Genomic DNA, 26,184 nt, shown 5'->3' on the forward strand with positions numbered 1-26,184 from the left:
CATCAGTGCTAGGAGGAGGAGGACTGTGGGGTCCTGGATGCTCTCTGAGCTGGGGGGCTTTCCTTGCAGACGTTTCATGACCCAACTAGGGAACATCATCAGTGCTAGGAGGAGGACTGTGGGGTCCTGGGTGCTCTCTGAGCTGGGTGGTTTTCCTTGCAGACGTTTCATGACCCAACTAGGGAATGCCATCAGTGTTAGAAGGGAGTGGGCTTTACTCTCTGTTTATATACAGTGGGCATGCACTGCCTGTGTCGGTGGGAGTGTGGTTTTCTTCCCGGTAGCTGCTTAATTAGCGTGTTGTGACTGTGTGTCTTGTCTGTGTTGATAGTTTCTTAATTGGGAAATGGTTTACTTCTGGATTGTTGGTTTAATGTTAAATCTTGGTGCGACGATTTAACACACCAAACATTATTATCTGAGTGTTGGATTGCTGTCAGGTGTTCCGGTTCAACCAACAACCAACTCAGGCAAACAATCAAATACCAACAGTGGCTGATCAAGCAGTTGTGGTTTGACTCTTGTTGCCAGGCTCTGGGGGGGGGGTGTTGTTGAGTTTTTTATTGGGGTTTTTATTTCGACAAGCTGCCTGGAAGCCCCCGGGAGCGAGTCGGGCGGTCCTGTACATTTTCTTCATTAAAAAAACGAATGGTAATATTGGAAAACGGGGATTTTGTCGAACGTCAGAGAAAAAAACGGGCTTATAAAAGGTGGAGGAAACAGTCGATGGGTAGCAATAGCCAGAAACAGTCGATGGGTGGCGATAGCCGGAAACAGTCAATGGGTGGCGATAGCCGGAAACAGTCGATGGGTGGCGATAGCCGGAAACAGTCGATGGGTGGCGATAGCCAGAAACAGTCGATGGGTGGTGATAGCCGGAAACAGTCGATGGGTGGCGATAGCCGGAAACAGTCGATGGGCGGTGATAACCGGAAACTCTGCATCTGCAGCCTGGGTATATTCCTGGATTAAAATCGGGCTTGGATTCGGGGCACCGTCCTCCAGACAGGTAATCCCTCCTGCTCTCCTTCTCCCTTCCAATCCCAGCTGGAGATCTTCCACTTAGTCATGTACAGAAACTACCAGCGGAAGAACGACATGGACGAGCCTCCCCCCTTCGACTACGGCTCCGGCGACGACGACGGCAAAAGCGAGAAGCGGAAGAGCAAGGATCCCCTCTACGCGGAGATGGAGGAGAACTACTACCGCTACGGCATCAAGCCGGACTGGATGACCATCCATCGGGTTATAAACCACAGGTGGCTTTCCGTCGGGCTGGAAGCCTCAGCGTGTTTGTTTGGGGTTTTTTTTTTTAGTTCTTTTATGACTTTATAAGTCACACTCCTTTCTCCTGTTTTCCCCACACCAATAACAATAAGTCTGTGAGGTGGGTTGGGCTGAGACAGAGTGGCGGGCCCAATGTCACTCAGCCGGCTTTCATGCCTAAGGCGGGACTAGAACTCCCCGTCTCCTGGTGATTGGCCCAGAGTCACTCCGACAGCTTTCATGCTTAAGGCGGGACTAGAACTCACCGTCTCCTGGTGATTGGCCCAGAGTCACCCAGCCGGCTTTCATGCCTAAGGCGGGACTAGAACTCCCTGTCTCCTGGTGATTGGCCCAGAGTCACTCCGACAGCTTTCTTGCTTAAGGCGGGACTAGAACTCACCGTCTCCTGGTGATTGGCCCAGAGTCACCCAGCCGGCTTTTATGCTTAAGGCGGGACTAGAACTCACCGTCTCCTGGTGATTGGCCCAGAGTCACCCAGCCAGCTTTCATGCCTAAGGCAGAACTAGAACTCCCCGTCTCCCAATTTCTACCCTGGTGCCTTTCCATACTGTCCGAATCCTTCGATTCTTATACAGTGGCGTGTTTGTTGGTTGGTTGCATTCAGACTCACAATGAGAAGCATTTAACTTTGCGTGTGTTGCTTTCATGGCTCCATCATCATCTTTGTAGTCTTAACATTGATTCCTAATATGGAGTATGATAAATAAACCTGGTTATCTTTGCCCCTCTCTCTCCCTCTCTTTCTCTCCCTCTCCCCCCTTCTCTCCTTCTCCCTCTCTCTCCCTCTCCCCCTCTCCCTCCCTCTCTCTTCCCCTCTCTCCCTCTCCCCCTCTCCCTCCCTCTCTCTTCCCCTCTCTCTCTCTCTCCCTCTCCCTCTCTCTCCCCCCTCTCTCTCCCTCTCTCTCCCTTTCCCTCTCCCTCTCCCCCACTCTCCTTCTCCCTCTCTCTCCCTTTCCCTCTCTCTCCCTCTCCCTCTCTCCCTCCCTCTATCTCCCCCTCTCTCCCTCTCCCTCTCTCTCCCTCTCTCCTCCCTCTCTCCTCCCTCCCTCTCTCTCCCTCTCTCTCTCCCCCCCCTCTCCCTCTCTCCTCTCCCTCTCTCTCCCCCTCTCTCTCCCCCTCTCTCTCCCTCTCTCCTTCTCCCTCTCTCTCCCTTTCCCCCCCCCTCTCTCTCTCACACACCACCTGCGTTGACCACCTGCAGTATTGACAAAAAGGGCATCTATCACTACCTGGTGAAGTGGCGGGACCTTTCCTACGACCAGTCCACCTGGGAGGAGGATGAAATGGCCATCCCCGAGTACGAGTACCACAAGCCGGCCTACTGGTCACACAGGTAAGGGGGGGGGGGGTTTGCTGTGATTGGAGAGTACATAAGGCCTGGAGACCAAAACGTACGAAGGGCGGCTGCAGGACATGGGTCTGGCCAGTCTAGAGAAAAGAAGGACTTAGGGGGTGACAGTATTTGGGGGGGGCTGCCACAAAGAGGAGGGGGTCACGTTATTCTCCAAAGCACCAGAGGGAAGGACGAGAAACAACGGTTGGAAACTGACCCAAGAGAGAAGCAACCTGGAATTAAGGAGAAATTTCCAGACAGTGAGGACAATTAACCAGGGGAACAGCTGGCCACCAGAAATTGTGGGTGCTCCATCCCTGGAGGTTTTTAAGAAGAGACTGGACAGCCACTTGTCTGAAGTGGTCTAGGCCAGTGGTTCTCAACCTGTGGGTCGGGACCCCATTTGGGGTCGAACAACCGTTTCACGGGGGTCGCCAAACAACGCAGTCCGCCATTTTTCCCCCCTTTTCCTTAGCTGTGCTCCTCCCTTTTATTCTATTGGCTTTTGAAAGCCAATAGAATAGACTCTCTTGAATAGAGTCTTAATTCTATTGGCTTTCCAAAGCCAATAGGAATTGTCCAGGCTGTCTCTGCCCTGCGGAGCCCGCCAAAAGCCCCAGTCTGCAAACGGTGCTGCACCCGTTGAGTAGTCCTCGACTTACGACCGGTTGAGTAGTCCTCAACTTACGACTGGTTGGGGGGTCGCGGCATTAAAAAGGTTGAGAACCACTGGTCTAGGGTCTCCTGCTTGAGCAGGGGGTTGGACTAGAACAGGACTCCCCAACCTTGGGAACTTTAAGACCTGTGGTACTTCCAACTCCCGGAATTCCCAAGCCAGCAGACTCATGGTGGCCCTGCTTACTCTCTTATAATCCCTTCCTCTCCAATCTGCTGGACTAGAAGGCCTCCCAGGCCCCTTCTCGCTCTGTTCTGATTCCGATTCTAGCTGGGGTCCTTACTAGCAGCTTCCGTGGGGCAACTAAGACCCTCATTTCTCTCCTCCTTGTAACCAGAGAACTAATTATGGGTGAAGATCCGGCCCAGCCGAGGAAGTACAAGAAAAAAAAGAAGGAGCTGAGCTCGGACGACCCCCCGAGTTCTCCCACCAATGACGTGAGTTCCAGGGGGGGGGAATCCCTGTGCCACAGCCAGGCAGAAGGAACCCAGGTAGTCCTCGACTTAACGACCACAACCCTCGGCTCCACCTTTACGGCCACGAGTTCTTTGCCGGAGTTGCTCAATAAATCCCTGCAGTGGTTGTTAAGTTAGCAACGCGGTTGTTAAAGCGAACCTGTCTCCCCCTCCCCTCCGTTGACTTGGAGGTCGCAAAAAGGGATCAGGGAGCCCGCCGCGACCGTCATAACGGTGAGCCGGTGGCCGAGTGTGGGGATTTTGATCACGTGACCGTGAAGGTGTGACCGGGGGGGGGGTCATCGGTGCGGAGAAACGGCGCTATGGCGCTTTTCTCCTCCCGGGGGCGTCGCGACTCGGGACGGTCGCGAAGCGAACGGTCGTAAGTCGAGGACAAAATAAGGGAGGCGAGCCCGGTTGTTTGGGTTCCCCGTTTTCAAGTGGACCCCCCCCTTCTTCCCCGCAGCCGACGGTGAAGTACGAGAGCCAGCCCCGCTTCGTCACCTCCACCGGGGGGACGCTGCACATGTACCAGCTGGAAGGGCTGAACTGGCTGCGCTTCTCCTGGGCGCAAAGCACCGACACCATCCTGGCGGACGAGATGGGCCTCGGCAAGACCATCCAGACCATCGTCTTCCTCTACTCGCTCTACAGGGAGGTGAGGCGGGAGCACCACTTGGGGGCCGGACTCCGGCCCTGGGGTTTCTTTCTAGGGCGGTCCAAACATCAAAAGGGGGGTGGCTTCTCTCTCTCTCTGTTACTCTCTCTTTCTCCCTTTCTCTTTCTCCCTTCCCCGCTCTCTTTCTCTCCCTTATTCTCTCTTTCTCTCTCTCTCTGTTTCTCTCTCTTACTTTCCCGCTCTCTCTTTCTCTCTCTTTCTTCCTCTCTCTCTTTCTCTCTCTTTCTTCGTTTCCCACTGTCTCTTTCTCTCTCCCTTTCCCGCTCTCTCTTTCTCTCCTTTACTCTCTTTCACCCTTTCTCCCTTTCCCGCTTTCTTTCTCTCCCTTTTTCTCTCTCTCTCTCTCTCTGTTTCTCTCTTTCTTTCCCGCTCTCTTTCTCTCCCTTATTCTCTCTTTTTCTCTCTCTCTTATTCTCTCTCTGTTTCTCTTTCTTCATTTCCCACTCTGTCTCTTTCTCTCTCCCTTTCCCACTCTCTCTTTCTCTCCCTTATTCTCTCTCTCACACTCTTTCCTGCTCTCCCTCATTCTCTTTCTGCTTTCCCTTCCTCTTTCTCTTTCTCCCTTTCCTGCTCTCTTTTTCTTTCTTTCTCTTTCTCTCTCTTCCTTCCCCCTTTCTTTCTTTTTCTCTTTCCTGCTCTTTCTTTCTTTCTTTCTCTTTTTCTTTCTCGCTCTTTCTTTCTTTCTTTCTTTCTTTCTTTCTTTTCTTTCTTTTTTTTCTCTCTCTCTGTCTTTCTCCCCTTTCTTTCTTTCTTTCTTTCTTTCTTTCTTTCTTTCTTTCTTTCTTTCTTTCTTTCTTTCTTTCTTTCTTTCTTTCTTTCTTTCTTTCTCCCTTTCTCCCTTTCTCTCTCCCTTTCCCACTCTCTTTCTCCTGCTCTCTCTTTCTCCCTTTCCCACTCTCTCTTTCTGTTGTTCCCTCTTTCTCTCTCTCTTTCTCCCTTTCCTGCTCTCTCTCTCTCTCTCTCTCTCACACACACACACACGCGCGCGCGCGCGCGCTGAGAGGCTCATTCACAGAATCCATTGGGAGTCCAGCTGGTGTCTTCCCTACCCTTTCATCTTTCATCCCCCCCTCCTTTTCCCCTCCTTTCCCCAGACTGTCCAGCCCACTGCCGGGTCCTCTTGTCCCATTCCCACCCCGCCCATCCCTGGCCCAATGCCCCGTTTGGCCCTTCCAACTGGCTGCCTGTTCGAATTCTTCCTGCGCCTATCTGCCTGCGCCAGCCCCCCCCCCCCAGAGGCCTTTGGAAGCCTCCATTGTGCCCCACTTGCCTTCTCTGGCCAAAACAGCCTGGGGGGAGGTTGTCTCTGTGTGTGTGTGTGTGTGTGTGTGTGTGTGTGTGTGTGTGTGTGTCTTAGCTTTGCCAGCACACTTGGCTGAACCACTCAAGCTGCGGGCTCTTGACGAAGATGAAAAGCGGCGTCTGTGTCTGTGTGTTTTGTGTGTGTCTGTGTGTGGTGTGAGTGTGAGATTTATCCCTGCTGGAGCCCAGCAGCCGATAACTTCTAACGGCTCCAGCTGCTGCTTCTTTAGCCGGAGATAAAACGGGATTTGCCTCTTCCTTCCTTCCTCTCTCTCTCTCTCTCTCTCCAGAGACGAGGACGAGACCCTCGAGACAAAAAAAATTACATTTGCACCAAGAAAACCTCCTGGAGAACAAAACCTATTTGCATGCGTGCTCTTTTGCGTGGTGCACGCCTGTGTGCACTTCCAGGAATCCCCTTTTCCCAGAGGCGATGCGTGCTGCTTTAACGATGCTCCCGGCGCAGCGTGCCTTCGTCGCCGCGCACGACAACAGGGGTTTCCCCCATCCCTGCCTGGTGTTGGTTTGGAAGTCTTTGGGGAGGGGGGGCTTTGCGTTTGTGCCCACTTTCTGGCCCAGACGGTGCTGCCGGGCGAGTCCTCGGTGCGAGGCGGGCGCGCCAGCTGCGGGCAGGAGGGTCCTTGCGTGAAAACAGCTGTTCTTCCTGCGTGGGAACAGCTGCCGCGTGGGAACAGCTGCCGTGGCGGCTGGCGGTGTGTCAGGGATCCCAGCAGGGCCACAGGGAGAAACTTCGCTCGTTCTGGTGTCCTGATTTTTGTTTTGTTTTGTTTTTATGAATGGAGCCGTCTTGGCGTAGCCTGGCTCCCAGGAGCCGAATGCGAAACGGGCTGAGAATCGCTGGGTGGTGCCGTGGCAAGTTTATTTCTTTATACCAGTGGTTCGCAACCTTTTTAATGCCGTGACCCCCCAACCGGTCGTAAGTCGAGGACTTTTGGGGGGGGGTTGTTTTGCTTTGTTTTTATGAATGGAGCCGTCTCGGCATAGCCCGGCCCCCGGGAGCCAAATGCGAAACGGGCTGAGAATCGCTGGGTGGTGCCAAGTCAGGCCAGACCCCGGCGAGTTTATTTCGTTATACCTCAAAACTTTTCAAGCCGCCGCTTTCTCTCGCAGAGGGGGCCTGGGTAGCACGCAATTTTATTTTATTTTAGAGAAGCAAGGGCTGGAAACTAATCAGGGAGAGAAGCAACCTAGAACTAAGGAGAAACTTCCTGACAGTTAGAACCTTTAACCAGTGGAACCACCTGCCTCCAGAAGCAGTGAATGCTCCAACACTGGAAGTTTTTAAGAAGAGACTGGACAGCCATTTGTCCGAAATGGGATAGGGCAGTGATGGCGAACCTTTGAGTGCCCAAACTGCAACCCAACACCCACTTATGCATCGTCAAGTACCGGGTGGTTGTTGCCCATTTGTTGGGCGTGGCCAATTGGGTGGGTGTGGCCCATTGGCTGGGCGTAGCCGCAGTGGTAACGGCAGACTGGGTGGGACTAAAAAGTTCAATCAATGAATTCCAACTTTGCAAGATCTTTTTTTTCTCCGCAAGAAGTTGAAATTGACTGATTGATTGAACCTTTTTTTTTTTTTTTTTGCAGATGGCGGCAGAGGCCTAAAGTGAAAAGGTTTTATAAAACCCAGCTGAAGGCCTAGGACCGGGGCAATGGCGCGCGTACCCACAGAGAGGGCTCTGCGTGCCGCCTCTGGCACCCGTGCCATAGGTTCGCCACCACTGGTATAGGGTTTCCTGCCTGAGCAGGGGGTTGGACTAGATGACCTCCAAGGTCCCTTCCAACTCTTGTTATTCTGTTATCCTTCCTTCCTTCCTTCCTTCCTTCCTTCCTTCCTTCCTTCCTTCCTTCCTTCCTTCCTTCCTTCCTTCCTTCCTTCCTTCCTTCCTCCCTCCAACACTGGAAGTTTTCAAGAAGAGACTGGACAGCCATTTGTCTGAAATGGTACTATGGGGTTTTCTGCATGAGCCGGGGGCTCGACTAGATGACCCTCAAGGTCACTTCCAACTCTGTTGTTGTTATTAATACAGGTGTCCTCGGCTGACGAGCACAGTTGAGCGAAAACGTTTCTGCCATTCCGCGAAACGTTTTATTAGACTGAGCATCACTTGCGCCCCATTTTTACGGCTTTTTCTTGCCTCAGCTGGCAGCGGTGAAGTTAGTAACACGGGGTCGTTAAGCGTATTCACCGACTTTGCCGGGCAGAAGGGAAGCAGATCTCTCGCTCTCTCTCTCTCTCTCTCTCTCTCTCTCTCTCACACACACACACACACACACACACACAACCAGGGACACTGCAACCGTCACAAATACGAATCCGTTCCCAAGCATCTTAACAACGGTCGTAAGCGTGAAAAACAGTCACCCAGCACTTTCCCCCCCCCCCTGATCCCGTCGTAACTCCGGTCACTCAACGAACTGCTGCAAGCAGGGGAGCAGCCGTGTGGCTCATCCCTGATCTGCTGTTCTCCTTTTTTTTTTTCTCTCCCCCCCCCCAGGGCCACACCAAGGGTCCTTTCCTGGTCAGCGCCCCTCTGTCCACCATCATCAACTGGGAGCGGGAGTTCCAGATGTGGGCGCCTAATTTCTACGTGGTGACCTACACAGGCGACAAGGACAGCCGCTCCATCATCCGGGAGAACGAGTTTTCCTTCGAGGACAACGCCATGAAGGGCGGGAAGAAAGCCTTCAAAATGAAGGCAAGTAAAGGAGATGTATTTTTAATTTTAATTTTATTTATTTCCCCCCCCCCCCATCTACTCCGCAGCCTGCCGCCGTTCGAAGCCTGGCTGCTGTCTCGATCGGGGACTTTCTGCTGGGGCGATCTGAACGGGCTTCCGTTGAAACTGGCAGGGATTGGGCCCTTTTTGTGCCCGAGAGATGCGGCTGCGTTCAACCGATGCGGCTGCGTTCAACCTGGGTCTAGGGGAAATAAGCCTTGAATCAAGGTCACCTCTCTCGCTCACTTCTGTGTCTCCCCTTCCCCTTTTCGAGAGGAGCGTCCACGTTTTAAGTTCGTTCTGGGTTGGCTCGTTTAGTTTTCAGTCGGTTTATTTCAGTGGTTCTCAACCTTTTTAATGCCGCGACCCCCAACCGGTCGTAAGTCGAGGACTACTCAATTGGTGCAGCACCGTTTGCAGACGGGGACTTTTGGCGGGCTCAGCAGGGCAGAGACAGCCTGGACAATTCCTATTGGCTTTTGAAAGCCAATAGAATTAGACTCTATTCAAGAGAGTCTATTCTATTGGCTTTCAAAAGCCAATAGAATAAAAAGGAGTAGCACAGCCAAGGAAAAGGGGGAAAAAATGGCGGACTGCGTTGTTTGGCGACCCCCGTGAAATGGTCGTTCGACCCCAAATGGGGTCCCGACGCACAGGGTGAGAACCACTGGTTTATTTGGATCCTGCCTTTATTATTATTTTTTTATAAATAACTCCTGGGGGGCGTATCCAACACACCTTCTGCCTCCTAGTTTAACCACCACAACAAGGACCCCGCCCCCCCGTGAGGTGGGTGGGGCTGAGAGAGGGGGACTGGCCCGAAGTCACCCAACCGGCTTTCGTGCTTAAGGCGGGACTAGAACTCACCGTCTCCTGGGTGATTGGCCCAAAGTGACGCAACTGGCTGTCATGCCTGAGGAGGGACTAGAACTCCCTGTCGCCTGGTGATTGGCCCAAAGTCCTCCAGCTGGCATTCGTAGCTAAGGCAGGACTAGAACTCCCTGTCTCCTGGTGATGGGCCCAAAGTCACCTAGTTGCTTTCATGCCTAAGGCAGGGCTAGAACTCCCCGTCTCCTGGTGATTGGCCCAGTATCACCCAGCCGGCATTCATGTCTAAGGCGGAACTAGAACTCACCGTCCCCTGGTGATTGGCCCAAAGTCAACCAGCTGGCTGTCATTCCTGAGGAGGTACTAGAATTCACCCTCTCCTGGTGATTGGCTCAATATCACCCAGCTGTCATTCAAATCTAAGGCCGGACTAGAACTCACTGTCTCCTGGTGATTGGCCCCAAGTCACCCAGCTGGCATTTACGGCTAAGACAGGACTAGAACTCCCTGTCTCCTGGTGATTGGGCCAATATCACCCAGCTTTTATTCAGGTCTAAGGCGGGACTAGAACTCACCGTCTCCTGGTGATTGGCCCAATATCACACAGCTGTCATTAGATTCTAAGGCGGGACTAGAACTCACCCTCTCCTGGTGATTGGCCCAATATCACCCAGCTTTTACTCAGGTCTAAGGCGGGACTAGAACTCACCGTCTCCTGGTGATTGGCCCAATATCACCCACCTGTCATTCGATTCTAAGGCGGGACTAGAACTCACCCTCTCCTGATGATTGGCCCAAAGTCACCCAGGTGGCCTTCCTGGCTGAAGCAGGACTACAACTCACAAACTTCCGCTTTCCGGCCTGGTGCCTTAACCACCCCCCTAGACCCAACTGAGTAAGAGGGGGGGGGGAGGTTGTGTGAAAGGCCCGTCGACTCCGAGTTTGACCTCTTGCTGAGGGCAGAGACGGCCGGACGGCCTCCCAGGCCAGAGAAGCGGAGCCCTTGACCGCCGTCCCTCTCTCCCCCCCCCTTCCCCAGAGAGAAGCCCAGGTGAAGTTCCACGTCCTGCTGACCTCCTACGAGCTGGTCACCATCGACCAGGCGGCCTTGGCCTCCATCCGGTGGGCCTGCCTTGTGGTGGACGAAGCCCACCGGCTCAAAAACAACCAGTCCAAGGTGAGGGCCGCGGCTCGGCGGCGGGCCGAGGGGGGGGGAGGAGGAAGAGGAGGAGGAGGAGTAAAGATGGCCGCCGGGCCTTCACCGTCTCCCCCCCCATCTCTCGATTTCAGTTCTTCAGGGTGCTCAACGGTTACAAAATCGACCACAAGCTGCTGCTGACGGGGACGCCCTTGCAGAACAACCTGGAGGAGCTCTTCCACCTGCTCAACTTCCTCACGCCGGAGAGGTTCAAGTAGGCCGCCCTTCCTTCCTTCCTTCCTTCCTTCCTTCCTTCCTTCCTTCCTTCCTTCCCCCTGGCTTTCGAAGGGGGCCGTGGATGATGGGCCCGGGAGTGTTGGCTCTTGCACTTTTTTCAGCGGGATGGTTTGCTCCTCCACTACTTTTCCCTGGGATCCAGTAGTCCAGGGGTCTTCTAACTCGGTCCTTTGATGACTTGTGGACTTCAACTCCCAGAATTCCTCAGCCAGCGTGAGGGAAGTAGGACCCTTTTATGACTTGTGGACTACAACTCCCAGAATTCCTCAGCCACAAGTTATCAAAGGGACATAGTTCCCTCACGCCGGCTGAGGAATTCTGGGAGTTGAAGTCCACCAGTCATAAAAGGGTCCCAGTTCCCTCACGCTGGCTGAGGAATTCTGGGAGTTGAAATCCACAAGCAGGGGTCTTCCAACTCGGCCCTTTGATGACTTGTGGACTACAACTCCCAGAATTCCTCAGCCAGCGTGAGGGAACTAGGATCCTTTGAGGACTGGTGGACTTCAACTCCCAGAATTCCTCAGCCGGCATGCCTGTGGTCTTCCAACTTGGCAACTTTAAGACTTGTGGACTTCAACTCCCAGAATTCCCCAGCCAGCGAGGCTGGGGAATTAATAACAGAGTTGGAAAGGACCTTAGAGGTCCTGTAGTCCAACCCCCTGCTTAAGCAGGAGACATCTAGGTTGGATATCCCTGTATCCCAGAGCAGGGGTCCCCAACCTCCGCTCCATGCAGCAGTACAAGTTGTAGCACACCAGCTACCAGGCTGCACAAACAAGCAAAGCCCCATCCGCGGGATGTAGGCAGCACACACAACCACGCCATTTTGCCACACACGAAACCTTTCTCCACAGACCCGGTGGTCCCTGGTGCCCAAAAGGTCGGGGTCCTCTGACCTAGAGGAAGCAGGGGTGTTCTTGCCGAGAAACCCACCTGGATACCTTTGCAACACCTGAAGGGTACCTGCAAGAACCACTTCCTGGCTAGTGTCACCCTGGCTTGTGTGCAACGCAACACGGAGGTCAAATTGGGAAAACTTAACAGTTGTTGTTTTCTCTGCTTCACAAACTTTTGTGTCTGGCCAAACGGCTCCCTCTCTTGGCCACACCGGGTATTGCCAACGTTCTGGTGTTTCCCCCCTTCAACTCGCCTTGTGATGTTGATAGTCCTGAAGATCCTTTTTTTTTTTTCCTCTTGGGAGATTGAGGGATGAGGACTCCTCCCGTCCCACCGACGGAGGCCTTGCAGCAATTTGCTTAAACCCCCCCCCCAAAAAAAAGAAAGTAAAATTCAGAGCATAACTTGCTTAAGAACCGCCTTGTTTACTCAAGCAACCTAGAACTAAGGAGAAATTTCCTGAGAGTGAGAACAATGAACCTGTGGAACAGCTTGCCACCAGAAGCGGTGAATGCTCCAACACTGGAAGTTTTTAAGAAGAGACTGGACGGCTCTTTGTCTGAAATGGTGTAGGGCAGGGGTTCCATCACACCGGAGCCGCGCCTATCCCATTGCCGGCAATGGCGAAAAAGCTCCGATACGTCATGTGACGTCGCGAGTTTGACATGCCTGGTGTAGGGTTTCCTGCCTGAGCAGGGGGTTGGACTGGATTATCTCCAAGGTCCCTTCCAACTTTATTATTATTGTTATTAGTCTGAAATGGTCTAGGCTTAGGGTTTCCTGCCTGAGCAGAGGGTTGGACTAGATGACCTCCAAGGTCCATTCCAACTTTACTGTTGTTGTTGTTGTTGTTGTTCTTGTTATTATTATTATTATTATTATTATTATTAGTCTGAAATGGTCTAGGGTTTCCTGCCTGAGCAGGGGATTGGACTAGATGACCTCCAAGGTCCTTCTCAACATTATTATTATTATTATTATTATTATTATTATTATTATTATTATTATTATTACTATTCTGAAATGGTCTAGGGTTTCCTGCCTGAGCAGGGGGTTGGACTAGATGAACTCCAAGGTCCTTCTCAACATTATTATTATTATTATTATTATTATTATTATTATTATTACTATTCTGAAATGGTCTAGGGTTTCCTGCCTGAGCAGGGGGTTGGACTAGATGAACTCCAAGGTCCCTTCCCAATCTATGATTATTATTATTATTATTATTAGTCTGAAATGGCATAGGGTTTCCTGCCTGAGCAGTGGGTTGGACTAGATGACCTCCAAGGTCCCTTCCAACTTATTATTATTATTATTATTATTATTATGTGATCCCAGTTGTGGTCGTAAATCAAGGGCTAACCGTTATACAGGTAGCCCTCCAGGGACGAGCCCAAAATTGACGTCGCTAACTGAAACGTTGGTTCGGTGGAGTTTTGCTCCATTTTAACGAACTTTTCTTTGCCCCGCTTGTTCAGTTGAACCACTGCAGGGGTTTAAGTCCGTAAGACGGTTGACTTCGCTCGCCCAAGTGGGGATCATATCACACACACACACACACACACACACACATACACACACACGGGACGCAGCGACCGTCGTAAATATGAGCCCTCTGAATTTTGATCCCGTGACCCACGGGGTGGCCAGTGTGTGAAAAACGAGTCCCGAGCCCCTTTTTTCCCCCAGGGCCGTGGTGACTTTGAGCTAAACGGACAGTTGTAAGTGGAGGACTTACTTATGTGGCATTTTGCCCCCATCTCCCTGTGCGTAACCAGGATTGTGTGTGTGTGTCTCTCTCTTCCCCCCCCCCCCCAGCAACTTGGAAGGATTCCTTGAGGAGTTTGCTGACATCTCCAAAGAGGATCAAATTAAGAAGCTCCACGATCTACTGGGTCCCCACATGTTACGCCGCCTGAAAGCCGACGTCTTCAAGAACATGCCGGCCAAGACGGAGCTGATCGTGCGGGTGGAGCTGAGCCCCATGCAGAAGTACTTAGGGGGGTGTCTTTGGGGGGGGGTCCTCAAGGGGAGAATTCATGATTTGGGGTTTTAAATGGAGGTTCCCCATCAGCCAAGTCAGGCTTGTCCCAAAGGTCCTTTCTTTAAAAAAAAAAAAATATCGTTTTTTCAAAAGACAGTTGGACCTGCCTGCTGGTTGTTTTTTTAATTATTATTATTATTCCTTTTAAAACGTTTTGCTTGTCCCAAAAGTCCTTTTCTCTTTTTTTCCCTTTTTTTTTGTTTCAAAAGGCAGTTGGGCCTACCTGTTTTTATTTTATTTTATTTATTTTTCCTTTTCACACGTTTCGCTTCTCATCCAAAGAGGCTCGAAGGCGGTTGCTTTTAGAAGAAGGAGAAGAAAAGCAAATCCCTTTTTCTTCTTCTTTTTTTTTTTAGGGTTTAGGGGGTCTTTGGAAGTAAGGTGGGGAGTGAGTGTGTAAGAGGTGTTGGAAGGTGTCGGTAAAGTTTTGTGTGTGAGGAGCAGGAATTGGCTGAGTTAGAGCAGCAGCGATGGAGAACTTTTGGGGCTTGGCAGGTCAAAAATTCGGAAGAAGGCTTTCTTGACTTTACTGGGTCTCTCTCTTTTTTTTCTCTTTGTCTTTCCCTCTTTCTCTCTCCCTTTCTTTTTCTGTCTTTTTTTCTCTTTCTTTCTTTCTCTCTTTCTCCCTCCCTCTCTCTCTTTCTTTCTCCTTCTCTTTCTCTCCCTGTCTTTTTTTCTCCCTTTCTCTTTCTGTCTTTTTTCTTTCTCTCTTTCTCTTTCTCTCCCTGTCTTTTTTTCTCTCTCCCTTTCTCTTTCTGTCTTTTTTTCTTTCTTTCTCCCTCTCTTTCTTTCTCCCTTTCTCTTTCTGTCTTTTTTTCTTTCTCTTTCTCCCTCTCTTTCTTTCTCCCTTTTTCTGTCTTTTTTTCTTTCTCTCTTTCTCCCTCCCTCTTTCTCCCTTTCTCTTTCTTTCTTTCTTTTTTCTTTCTTTCTCCCTTCCTTTCTCTCTCTCTCTCTCTCTCTCTCTCTCTCTTTCTCCATCTCTCTCTCTCTCTCCCTCCTTCCTTCCCCCTCCTCTCCCTTTCTCACACACATACAGTAGTGGCCAAAATGATGGAAACCTTTTGGGAAAAGTGTACAGTAGCAATGCCACCTTTGGTTAAGTTTCCACCCATTTTTCTTCTAATTTCTTTATAACCGCAGCCTTGTTCACTTAATAATACTATTTTACATTGCTTTCTGGGCAACTAGTCAACTCTTTGCACCATTACTTAAATTTTTTTACATTTAATAAGCTCCCTAAATGGAAGAACATACAAAAAAACCCCACCAACTGGATAGTGATCCCATAACACACTGACCAATGCCCTCTCAGCTTCAATACATGACATCAATAACAACATCAATAACTGGATCCTACTGTGATCTGATTGGCTCATGGCCAAAAGAAGATGACACCTGATTGGCTCTCTAAACGCTCATGCTCATTGGCTACCATCAGAGGAAGGAAAGCTACCTGAGATCAACCTAAGCAAGTGGTGCTTCCTTTTTCTGGTTCTTGGGCTATAACTTTTCACAGAATCCAGTACAGATAATTGAACAGACTTGGTTGCGTTACATTCTTGATTAAATTATCTTTCCATTGATATATAATTTTAGGGTACTACTCCAAAAAAAAGGGGGGGGGGTATTATTAGCCATCAAACCTCAAAAATACATTTTTCCCAAAAGGTTTCCACCATTTTGACCACTACTGTGTTTGTGCTTTTATGGGTAGATGGATCATAGCCTCGTGCTTTTCTCCTTCTTTTCTTATTTTTGGGACTCTAACTCTTCTTTTTCCCCCCCCCCAAAAAATCAGGAAATATTATAAATACATCCTGACTCGCAACTTTGAGGCGCTGAACTCGCGCGGCGGCGGGAACCAAGTCTCCTTGCTCAACATCATGATGGACTTGAAGAAGTGCTGCAATCACCCCTACCTCTTTCCCGTGGCTGCGATGGTAGGTTGGCCAGCTCAGCAGGTACCAGAGGATTTGGGGGGGGGGAAATCAGGGCAATTTGCTTGGCTTCGCAGGATGCCCCCCCCCCCCGGGGACAGGAATTGTCACTTTTAGCCTAGGGTTCTGTTTTGCGAATCGCACTACCAGGTGGGCAGCTTCTCAGTGGAGAATGCAAAAGAAACTCATGGATAGGTTTGGAGATTTCCATTTAATCTTCTATGAAGAGAAGAAAAGCTTGGTGGCTGAGGGTTGGGGTCCTCTCTGAGCTGGGTGGCTTTCTTGCAGACGTTTCGTGACCCAACTAGGGAACGCCATCAGTGCTAGAAGGGAGGGGGGATTTACTGAGTGGAAAAAGGAGGAGGGAGAAGAAGAAGGAAGAGGAAGAAGAGTCAGAGAAGGGAAGGAGGAAGAGGAGGAGAAGGAGGAGTGGCAAGGAGGAAGACTGTGGGGTCCTTGGTGCTCTCTGAGCTGGCTGGTTTCCTTGCAGACGTCTCATGACCCAACTAGGGAACATCATCAGTGCTAGGAGGAGAAGGAGGAGGAGGACTGTGGGGCCCTTGGTGCTCTCTGAGCTGGGTGGCTTTCTTGCAGACATTTCATGACCCAACTAGGGAACATCATCAGTGCTAGAAGGGAGGAGGGTCGTAGGGGGAGGAGGAGGAAGAGGAGAAGGAAGGGAAGGATTGTGGGATGGGTTACTTTCTTGCTGATGTTTCATAACCGCCAAGTTCAGAGAGCACCAAGGACCTCACAGTCCTCGTCCTCCTCCTCCTCTCCACAAACTCCAGTCCCTTCCAACAGTGATGATGTTCCCTAGTTGGGTCATGAAATGTCTGCAAGAAAGCAACCTAGCTCGCACCAAGGATCCCACAGTCCTTCTCCTCCTCAGCCCCCCCCCTTCTAACACTGATGGCGTTCCCTAGTTGAGTCATGAAATGTCTGCAAGAAAACCACCAAGCTCAGAGAGCATCAAGGAGCCCACAGTTCTCCTCCTCCTCCTCCTCCTCATCATCATCATCCCTGCAATCCTTTCTAGCACTGATGATGTTCCCTAGTTGGGTCATGAAACGTCTGCAAGAAAACCACCCAGCTCAGAGAGCACCAAGGACCCTACAGTCCTCCTCCTCCCCCCCCTCCTTCTTCCCTCCTCTCCTCCTCCTCCTCTTCCTCTTTCCACTCCACAACCCCCACTCCCTTCCAGCACTGATGAGGTTCCCTACTCGGGTGGCAAAATCCCGGGAGACGACACCGAAAACGGAAACCCGGAACCCATCGTCCGGTATTATTCTCCACCCAACGACAAGTGACCGCTGTCTGTCTTGTCCTGGCAGGAATCTCCCAAGCTGCCCAGCGGCGCCTACGAAGGGGGGGCCCTCATCAAGGCCTCTGGGAAACTCATGCTCCTGCAGAAGATGCTGAGGAAGCTGAAGGAGCAGGGACACCGAGTGCTGATCTTCTCCCAGGTAAAAACGGGCTCAGGTACGCATGGCCTAGAACGGGGGGTGGAATGGGCGAGCTTTTGGCGGTGTGTACGGGCTGGGGGTGACAGCCTTTGCCAGAAAAAAATCACCCCACACTCACAGTAGCAGGATGAGGCCTGAGAAAGAGGGCAGAGAAGAGCAGCGAAAACGATCAGGGGGTCTGGAGGGCAAATTCGTCCGGGGAATGGCTAAGCTTGGGGTCTCCAGACTTGGCAATTTGAAGACTCGTGGACTTCAACTCCCAGAATTCCTCAGCCAGTGTGAGGGAACTAGGGCCCTTTCATGACTTGTGGACTTCAACTCCCAGAATTCCTCAGCCAGAGTGAGGGAACTATGGCCCTTTGATGACTGATGGACTTCAACTCCCAGAATTCCTCAGCCGGCGTGAGGGAACCAGGACCCTTTGATGACTTGTGGAGTTCAACTCCCAGAATTCCTCAGCCAGAGTGAGGGAACTAGGACCCTTTGATGACTTGTGGACTTCGACTCCCAGAATCCCTCAGCCAGCATGAGGGAACCATGACCCTTTGATGACTGATGGACTTCAACTCCCAGAATCCCTCAGCCAGCGTGAGGGAACTAGGACCCTTTGATGACTGATGGACTTCAACTCCCAGAATTCCTCAGCCGGCGTGAGGGAACTAGGACCCTTTGAGGACTGATGGACTTCAACTCCCAGAATTCCTCAGCCAGCCAGCCAGAACGGCTGTGATAGAGAAGAGGGCCTCCGTTTCCACTCCATAGGACCTGAACAATAGGGTGGGAACAATAGGGAACAATAGGGAGGAGGAGGAGGAAGAAGAAGAAGATTGTGGGGTCCTTGCTGCTCTCTGAGCTGGGTGGTTTCCTTGCAGACATTTCATGACCCAACTAGGGAACGTCATCAGTGATGGAAGGAAGGGGGGATTTGCTTTCTGTTTATATACCAGTGGCTTGCTCTGTCTGTGTTGATGTTAGTGGTGGGAGTTCCTCAGGGAACCCCCAAGACCACTCCTAACAGTACTGACAAGGCACTATTACAAACAGAGTGCAAATCCTACTTCCTCCTAGCACTGATGAGGTTACCTGGTTGGGTCACGAAATGTTTGCAAGAAAACTACGAGGCTCAGAGAGTACCAAGGACCCCACAGCTCTCCTCCTTTCCTCCCCCCCCTGCTCCTCCTCCTCTTCTTCTTCTTCTCCTCCTCCTCGTCTTCTTCCTCCTCCTCCTCCTCTTCTTTTTCTTTTTCTTCTTCTTCCTTCTCCTCCTCTTGTTCTTCTTCTTCCTCCACTTTCTCTTCCTCTTCTCCTCCTCCTCTTCTTCCTCCTCTTCTTTTTCTTTTTCTTCTTCCTCCTCCTCCTCCTCCTCTTGTTCTTCTTCTTCCTCCACTTCCTCTTCCTCTTCTCCTCCTCCTCCTCCTCTTCTTTTTCTTTTTCTTTTTCTTCTTCCTTCTCCTCCTCCTCCTCTTGTTCTTCTTCTTCCTCCACTTCCTCCTCCTCTTCTCCTCCTCCTCCTCCTCTTCTTCCTCCTCCTCTTCTTTTTCTTTTTCTTCTTCCTTCTCCTCCTCCTCGTCTTGTTCTTCCTCCACCTCCTCCTCTTCTCCTCCTCCGCCTCTTCTCTTCCTCCTCCTCCTCCCCTCCTCCTCCTCCAACCCTACTTCCTCCTAGCACTGATGACGTTACCTAGTTGGGTCACGAAACATCTGCAAGAAAACCACCAAGCACCAAGAACTGAGATTGCCTCTTAAAGGTGCCGGGGTGTGTGTGTGTGTGTGTGTGTGTGTGTGTGTGTGTGTGTGTGTGTGTGTGTCTCAGCCCCCTCTGTAAGCCTGCTTAGTTTCTTTTCTATTGCGACTCTCTCTTTTTTCCTCCCTCCCCCCTCCCGATTTTACACCATCTGCCGAGTATTTTCCAGGCAGACTCATTAATCCGACCGGTTGACAAGTTTCGCCTTTTCGCTTTCCGAAGGGCAGCATCGGTCGAGGCGATGAACTTGTCGGGGAGTGAGGTTGTCAGGAAGAGCGCGGTGGCGCGCTGTCAGGTTCATTATCTGTCGGAAACTACGACTCTTTGTAACCGTCAAATGCTCTCAGCTCGACGAAGGGAGCTTTCTTCCTGAGTCGCCTTATTAAAGGGAGAGCAGCAGGGACCGTAAATAACGTGAGGGCAGTTCGTTCTTTCTCCCGCTCTGTCCGTCCGTTGGGAGCTGCCCAAAAAAAAAGTCTCAGCCTTTTGCGATTGGTCAGAAATAACCCTTCGGGTCTAGCCAGGATGATTCTGAATTGCTCTCAAGCATATTCTTCTTCTTCTTCATCATCATCATCATCTTTTTGTTGTTGTTGTTGTTGCCAGTTTTATTTTATCCGGAAGATTGAAAGTGCAAAACCCGAAAGAAAAAAAAGAAAGTAATTATTATTATTATTATTATTAATAATAATAATAATAATAAAGTTGGAAGGAACCTTGGAGGTCATCTGGTCCAACCCCCTCCTCAGGCAGGAAACCCTACACCATTTCAGACAAATGGCTGTCCAGTCTCTTCTTTAAAACTTCCAGTGTTGGAGCATTCACCGCTTCTGGGGGCAGGTAGTTCCACTGGTTAATTGTTCTCACTGTCAGGAAGTTTCTCCTTAGTTCTAGGTTGATTCTCTCCTTGGTTAGTTTCCATCCATTGCTTCTTGTCCTGCCTTCAGGGGCTTTGCAGAATAGCTTGACTCCCTCTTCTTTGGGGCAGTCCTTGAGACACTGGAAGATGGCTATCATGTCCCCCCTGATCCTTCTCTTCATTAAGTGTTGGGCGCATTCACACTTCTGGAGGCAAGGAGTTCCACTGGTTAATTGTTGTAACTGTCAGGAAGTTTCTCCTTAGTTCTAGGTTGATTCTCTCCTTGATTAGTTTCCACCCGTTGCTTCTTGTCCTGCCTTCAGGCGCTTTGGAGAATAGCTTGACTGCCTCTTCTTTGGGGCAGCCCCTGAGATATTGGAATACTCCTATCATGTCCCCCCTCGTCCTTCTCTTCCTTAAACTGGACATCCCCAATTCCAGCAGCCCTTCCTTGTATGTTTTAGCCTCCAGTCCCCTAATCATCTTTGTTGCTCTTCTCTGTACTCTTTTTAGAGTCTCAACATCTTTTTTACATCGCGGTGACCAAAACTGGATGCAGTATTCCAAGTGTGGCCTTACCAAGGCCTTGTAAAGTAGTATTAATACTTCACCTGATCTTGATTCTATCCCTCTGTTCATGCAGCCCAGCACTGTGTTGGCTTTTTTGGCAGCTGCTGCACACGGCTGGCTCATATTTGAGTGATGGTCCACTAGGACTCCAAGATCCCTCTCGCAGCTACTACTATTGAGTTCCATGCTCCATTCCGATTAATCTTGGGTTTTTCCCGCCCGGCCAATCGGCTCTCGGGCTGGGGAAGCGGGTGCCGATTCCGGCTTCTTTGCATGCTTAAAGAATGATAGAAGATGGATTATTGGTTATAATGCCTTGGTAGGTTTTTGGTCGCCACGATATAAAAAAAAGATGTTGAGAGTTTAGAAAGAGTGCAGAGAAGAGCAACTAAGAGGATTAAAAGCCTGGAGACCGAAACGTGAAGGACAGCTGCAGGAAGCAGGGGTGTCTAATATAACAAAGAGAAGGATTAGGGGTAACATGATAGCAGTCTTCCAATAGCTGAGGGGATGCACCCCCAAAAGAGGAGGTCCACCTATTCTCCAAAGCACCGGAAGGCAGGACAAGAAGCAATGGATGGAAACTGATCAAGGAGAGAAGCAACCTAGAACTAAGGAGAAACTTCCTAACGGCGAGGACAATTAGCCAGTGGAACAGCTTGCCACCAAGTTGTGGGTGTTCCAACACTGGAAGTTTTGAAGAAGAGATAGAGCAAGCATTTCTCTGGAATGTAGGGGGTCTCCTGCTCAAGCAAGGGGTTGGACTAGATGACCTCCCAAGGTCCAACACGGTTATTCTGTTAGTGGAACCACTTGCCTCCAGAAGCTGTGGGTGCTCCATCACTGGAAGTTTTTAAGGAGAAATTGGACAACCATTTGTTTGAAATGGGGTAGGTTCTCCTGCTTGAGCAGGGGGTTGGACTAGAAGACCTCCAAGGTCCCTTCCAATCTATTATTCTATCCTTGCACGTTTTCTGGAAAACCTGTGGCCTCTTTTATGGCGTCACGGCCAGGGAATTAAAAAAAAGCTTTCGAAAGAGGAAACACGGGTAGTCCTCGTCTTACGAGCCCGATTGGGACCAGGATGTCTGTTACTAAGCGAGACAGCTGTTAAATAGTCACCCAATTTAACGGTATTTTTTTGCCATTGTTGCTAAGTGAATCATGCGGTCGTTAAGCGAATCCCGCGGCTGTTACGCGAGCCCAGCTTCCCACACTGAGTTTGCTGGTCAGAAGCTGGTTGGGACGGTTGCAAATGGGGATCACGTGAGCCAGGATGACGAAAAAAGCCTCTGAATTTTGATTACATGACCACGGGGGGGGGGGGCTGCCTGCGTCGGTTGCAAGTGTGAAAAATGGTCATAAATAAGTCACTTTTTTCCCCCCCATATCTGATGTAAATGAGCTATTTTTGTAAATGAGCTATTTTTGTAAACGGAGGACTAACTGTACTTTAATTTTTCTCCAGCTGTTGAGCTTCCTGAGATGCAACGGGGGTCGCGTTCTCACGACTGGGGTGTGTGTGTGTTTCGACATGCCTTCTTCTTCCCTTCTGACTGAGTCTCGCTGACCTTGTGTGTTTGTGTGTGTGTGTCTTTTCCAGATGACCAAAATGCTGGACCTGCTTGAGGATTTCCTGGACTACGAGGGCTACAAGTACGAACGGATAGACGGCGGCATTACCGGAGCCTTGCGCCAAGAAGCCATTGATCGGTTTAACGGTGAGTGCCGAGGCCGCTCGAGGTAACCATGTGGCGTCAGGACGATGGGCTTTCTCGTTCGAGCGTCCCGTGACTTGGTTTGCGGCAGCAAGCAAGATGTCAACGCTGCTGACATCGGACGTTTTTGCGTTTGACAACAGAGGGAAACGTAGCCGTCTTTTACCTTTTGCTTGTAGAGCAGTGGTTCTCAACCTTTTTAATGCCGCGACCCCCAACCAGTCGTAAGTCGAGGACTACTCAACCGGTCGTAAGTCGAGGACTACTCAACTGGTGCAGCACCATTTGCAGACTGGGACTTTTGGCGGGCTCAGCAGGACAGAGACAGCCTGGACAATTCCTATTGGCTTTTGAAAGCCAATAGAATTAGACTCTATTCAAGAGAATCCATTCTATTGGCTTTCAAAAGCCAATAGAATAAAAGGGAGTAGCACAGCTAAGGAAAAGGGGGAAAAAAATGGCGGACTGCGTTGTTTGGCGACCCCCGTGAAAGGGTCGTTCGACCCCAAATGGGGTCCCGACCCACAGGTTGAGAACCACTGTTGTAGAGTTAGAGCAGGGGTGTCAAACTCAATTTCATTGAGGGCCGCATCAGCATTGCGGTTGCCCTCGGGGTGTGTGTGTGGCCAGGGTGGGTGCGGCCTACTGCGTGGTCGTGGATGGAGTGGGTGTGGCCAACTGGGTGGCCGTGGCCAGCTCTACATCGTTCACATCAAGGGTGCCTGTGGGGGCCTGGGCAGGAGTGGGACAGATCTGAGGGTCTCAGGCAGAACGGGGTGGGACCGGGGCAAGCGCCAAGGCAGGGTCCATTTCTTCATTCCTCACAAAGGGTGACCCCTCCCCAGCATGCACCCAGGAGGTGGTGCCGACGCGGTAGGGGCTGATTCCTCGCTATTTCCAGACGGCCTTGTGGAGCTAATGCATTTCAACATAGATGGCCACCACAAAATTGTACATTGGCTCCTGGTCGGCCTGGGCCAGGGCCAAGGCAGCGGGGGGCCGTTCCCTCACTGTTTCCAGGATGGTTTCGCGGGCCACATGAAACCACTTTGCAGGCCGCATCCGGCCCCCGGGCCTTGTGTTTGACATGTCTGAGTTAGATGATGCTGGGAGGGGGGGATGTGAACGAGAGTCCAGCTAGACATAGCAACACTAAACCTAGTGTGAGAATCAAGGTTATTGTAACCAGAGCTGATAAGGAATTGGTAGGCTGGAGAACTGGAGAGAAAGCCTGCGCTTCAAGCTAATTGGGGAATGTGATTTACGACTGTTAATTGGAGGAGGGAATTAATTGGAGGGGGGAATTGTGCTTTGATACTATGTGCTCAGGGGAATCTAGTTTTTGGCTCTGATTATGCAGTGCCGATATTATGCTACTCAAAATAAAGATTCTTTAAGGTAAACAATGCCTCCAAGTTCTTTGGAAGAGCTTCATCTGTTGGAACCATTACACAAGCAAGCCGTTGCCAGCCAGAATTTTCCAGCAGCGTTCCGAATATTGTCCCGAAGCTGCTTTTTTTCCCAGGAGGCAACTGGACTTCCTTGTTGCGCATCGTATCAGTATCAAGGACGCAGCTGCAGAGGTGGTCAACAGTATTAAGTATCTGGGGGTACAGATAACCTAACAATCTGACTTGGTCTCTCCACCCGTCATCCTTAGCGAGGCGTGCAAATCGGTGTCTGCATTTTTTGCGTCGGATGAGGAGAGCCACGTTTTTCTCCTTCTGTCCTGGCCACTTTTTAACAGAGCCACAACTGACAGCATTTTAACAAACCGCATCACTGTCTGGTTTGGTGGCAACAGTGCCTCAGATAGAAACTCCACACAGAGAGTTGCAGACGACACCAAGCTGGCAGGAGTAGCCAACCCTCCACAAGTGACAGGCTCAAGATACAGAAGGATCTAGACAGACTTGAACGCTGGGCGCTATTTAACGAAATGAAATTCAGTGGTGAAAAAAGTATGCCTCACCCGAACTAGACTGTGTTGTTTCTCTGTGTCACATAATATACGTGGGTATATGCAGAATTCCTTGCAGACAGCTGCTCATTTGCCTTCTTTTAGAGCGCTATTGAGGCCACTTGGAGGTTTACCTGTGTCCTCAGGGTCACTTGAGTGGTGCAAATGGGGATGGAGCCTTCTTGGCTGCAGGATGTTTTTCTACCCCGGGTCCCTTCTCTGTTGGAGACTGTTGGGGATGAGTCTGTTGCCTGCATCTCAAACCGAAGCCCAGATGGTTCCTGTAGTCCGCGATGTTTTCTCGAAATCCGTTCACACTCCGGCACCCTTCAAAGGGTGTCCATCCCAAAGTGAAGAGCTAAATGTCTGTGGAGATTCTCCATCTTCCAGGTCTTGGATGTGCTTTTTCATGCCGAATGTTGAATATTTCAACATTTCTTTTTTATTTTTCCTCCTCTCCCTTACTCACCAAACCATTCCTTTTTTCCAGCTCCCGGAGCCCAGCAGTTCTGCTTCCTGCTCTCGACGCGAGCGGGCGGCCTGGGCATCAATTTGGCCACGGCGGACACCGTGATCATTTTCGATTCCGACTGGAATCCCCACAACGATATCCAGGCAAGTCTCCCTCTCGGTTAACGAAGAGCCCGCCAGCCTTGGGTGATCCTTGGGAGATCCGCTCAAAGCTTTTTCCCTCTGGGTTCTTCACTCTCTCGTCCCAACCCACCGAACAGGGCTGATGTGGGGAAAAAAAAAAAAAGAGGAGATGGAAGGAAGCGTAGGTTATGTCCGCCGCCTTGAGTTCTTTACAAACAACGAGAAAGGCAAGTATAAAATAAATCAAATGAAATTATTTTGAATCGCCTTCCTCCCTCGTTCTACCCCCCCCCCTTTTTTTTAGGCCTTCAGCAGAGCTCACCGTATCGGCCAGGCGAACAAAGTCATGATCTACCGCTTCGTCACCCGGGCCTCGGTGGAGGAACGGATCACCCAGGTGGCCAAGCGCAAGATGATGCTGACTCACCTGGTCGTCCGTCCCGGGCTGGGCTCCAAGTCGGGGAGCATGTCCAAACAGGAGCTGGACGACATCCTCAAATTTGGCACGGAGGAGCTCTTCAAGGACGAGAACGAGGGTGAGGGGACTACGAGGGGGTTACTATGAAACGGGGAGAGCCCCCCGGGAGATTTAATGGCAGTAATCGAACCTCGTTGGCCTTTCGGAAACCCTTGAGAGCGTAAATTGGTCTGGAAGAGCTTTGAAGACTGACAGTGCTCGACTTACCAGCGTCTGGAGCTACAACGGCGTTGAGAACAGTGGCTTGTGAGCAGTTTTTTGCCCTGGCGGCGTTCCCCGGGGTCACATGGTCAAAATTTGAATGCTTGGCAACTGGCATGTACATATGACGGTTGCAGCGTCCTGGTGGGGGTGTCACCTGATCCCCTTTTGCGACCTTCTGACAAGCAAAGTCAATGGGAGAGGCTGGTTGTGTTATTCCAGGGGTCTTCCAACTCGGCCCTTTGATGACTTGTGGACTTCAACTCCCAGAATTCCTCAGCCAGGCACGCGTGAAGTTGAAGCCCACAAGTCATCAAAGGGCCAAGTTGGAAGACCCCTGCTTGTGTGTATATAATGTACGTTCTTATTTCTGGTTTTTACTTGTGTGTAGTGTGTACTGTGGACAGCACTTAATTTCATTGTGAGTTACGCAGTGACAATAAAGATATTCTATTCAATTCTATTCTATGCCGTTCCATTCTATTCTATTCTATTCTTATTTCTCTTCTCTTCTATTCTGATTTCTATTCTATTCTTATTTCTCTTCTTATTTTTATTCTCTTCTTATTTCTATTTTCTTCTTATTTCTCTTTTCTCTTCTCTTCTTATTTCTATTCTTATTTCTCTTCTTATTTTTATTCTCTTATTTCTATTCTATTCTGTTCTTATTTCTCTTCCCTTATTTTTATTTTCTTATTTCTATTCTATTCTTATTTATCTTTTCTCTTCTCTTCTTATTTCTCTTCTTATTTCTCTTATTTTTATTCTCTTCTTATTTCTATTCTCTTCTTATTTCTATTCTATTCTGTTCTTATTTCTCTTCTCTTATTTTTATTCTCTTATTTCTATTCTATTCTATTCTTATTTCTCTTTTCTCTTCTATTCTTGTTTCTCTTCTCTTTTTATTCTCTTCTTATTTCTATTCTATTCTATTCTTATTTCTATGCTATTCTGTTCTTATTTCTTTTTCTACTTCTA

General features: G+C 50.2%; 1 protein-coding gene across 1 annotated transcript in view; it reads left to right on the plus strand.

Moving 5' to 3' along the window:
• The window catches only part of CHD3 (chromodomain helicase DNA binding protein 3), a 106,843-nt gene that overhangs the window by 47,015 nt on the left and 33,644 nt on the right, over positions 1 to 26,184 (plus strand). The window contains 13 exon segments of the mRNA XM_039337967.1: positions 1,048 to 1,259; positions 2,489 to 2,620; positions 3,634 to 3,733; positions 4,218 to 4,409; positions 8,255 to 8,455; positions 10,344 to 10,481; positions 10,595 to 10,716; positions 13,455 to 13,628; positions 15,479 to 15,620; positions 16,952 to 17,083; positions 21,859 to 21,976; positions 24,424 to 24,548; positions 24,832 to 25,063. Coding sequence (XP_039193901.1) covers positions 1,048 to 1,259; positions 2,489 to 2,620; positions 3,634 to 3,733; positions 4,218 to 4,409; positions 8,255 to 8,455; positions 10,344 to 10,481; positions 10,595 to 10,716; positions 13,455 to 13,628; positions 15,479 to 15,620; positions 16,952 to 17,083; positions 21,859 to 21,976; positions 24,424 to 24,548; positions 24,832 to 25,063 — 2,020 coding nt within the window.

Source organism: Crotalus tigris, unplaced genomic scaffold (genome assembly GCF_016545835.1).
Source record: "Crotalus tigris isolate CLP2741 ecotype Arizona unplaced genomic scaffold, ASM1654583v1 scf7180000017690.20705106771:4171800, whole genome shotgun sequence".
Classification (NCBI taxonomy): domain Eukaryota; kingdom Metazoa; phylum Chordata; class Lepidosauria; order Squamata; family Viperidae; genus Crotalus; species Crotalus tigris.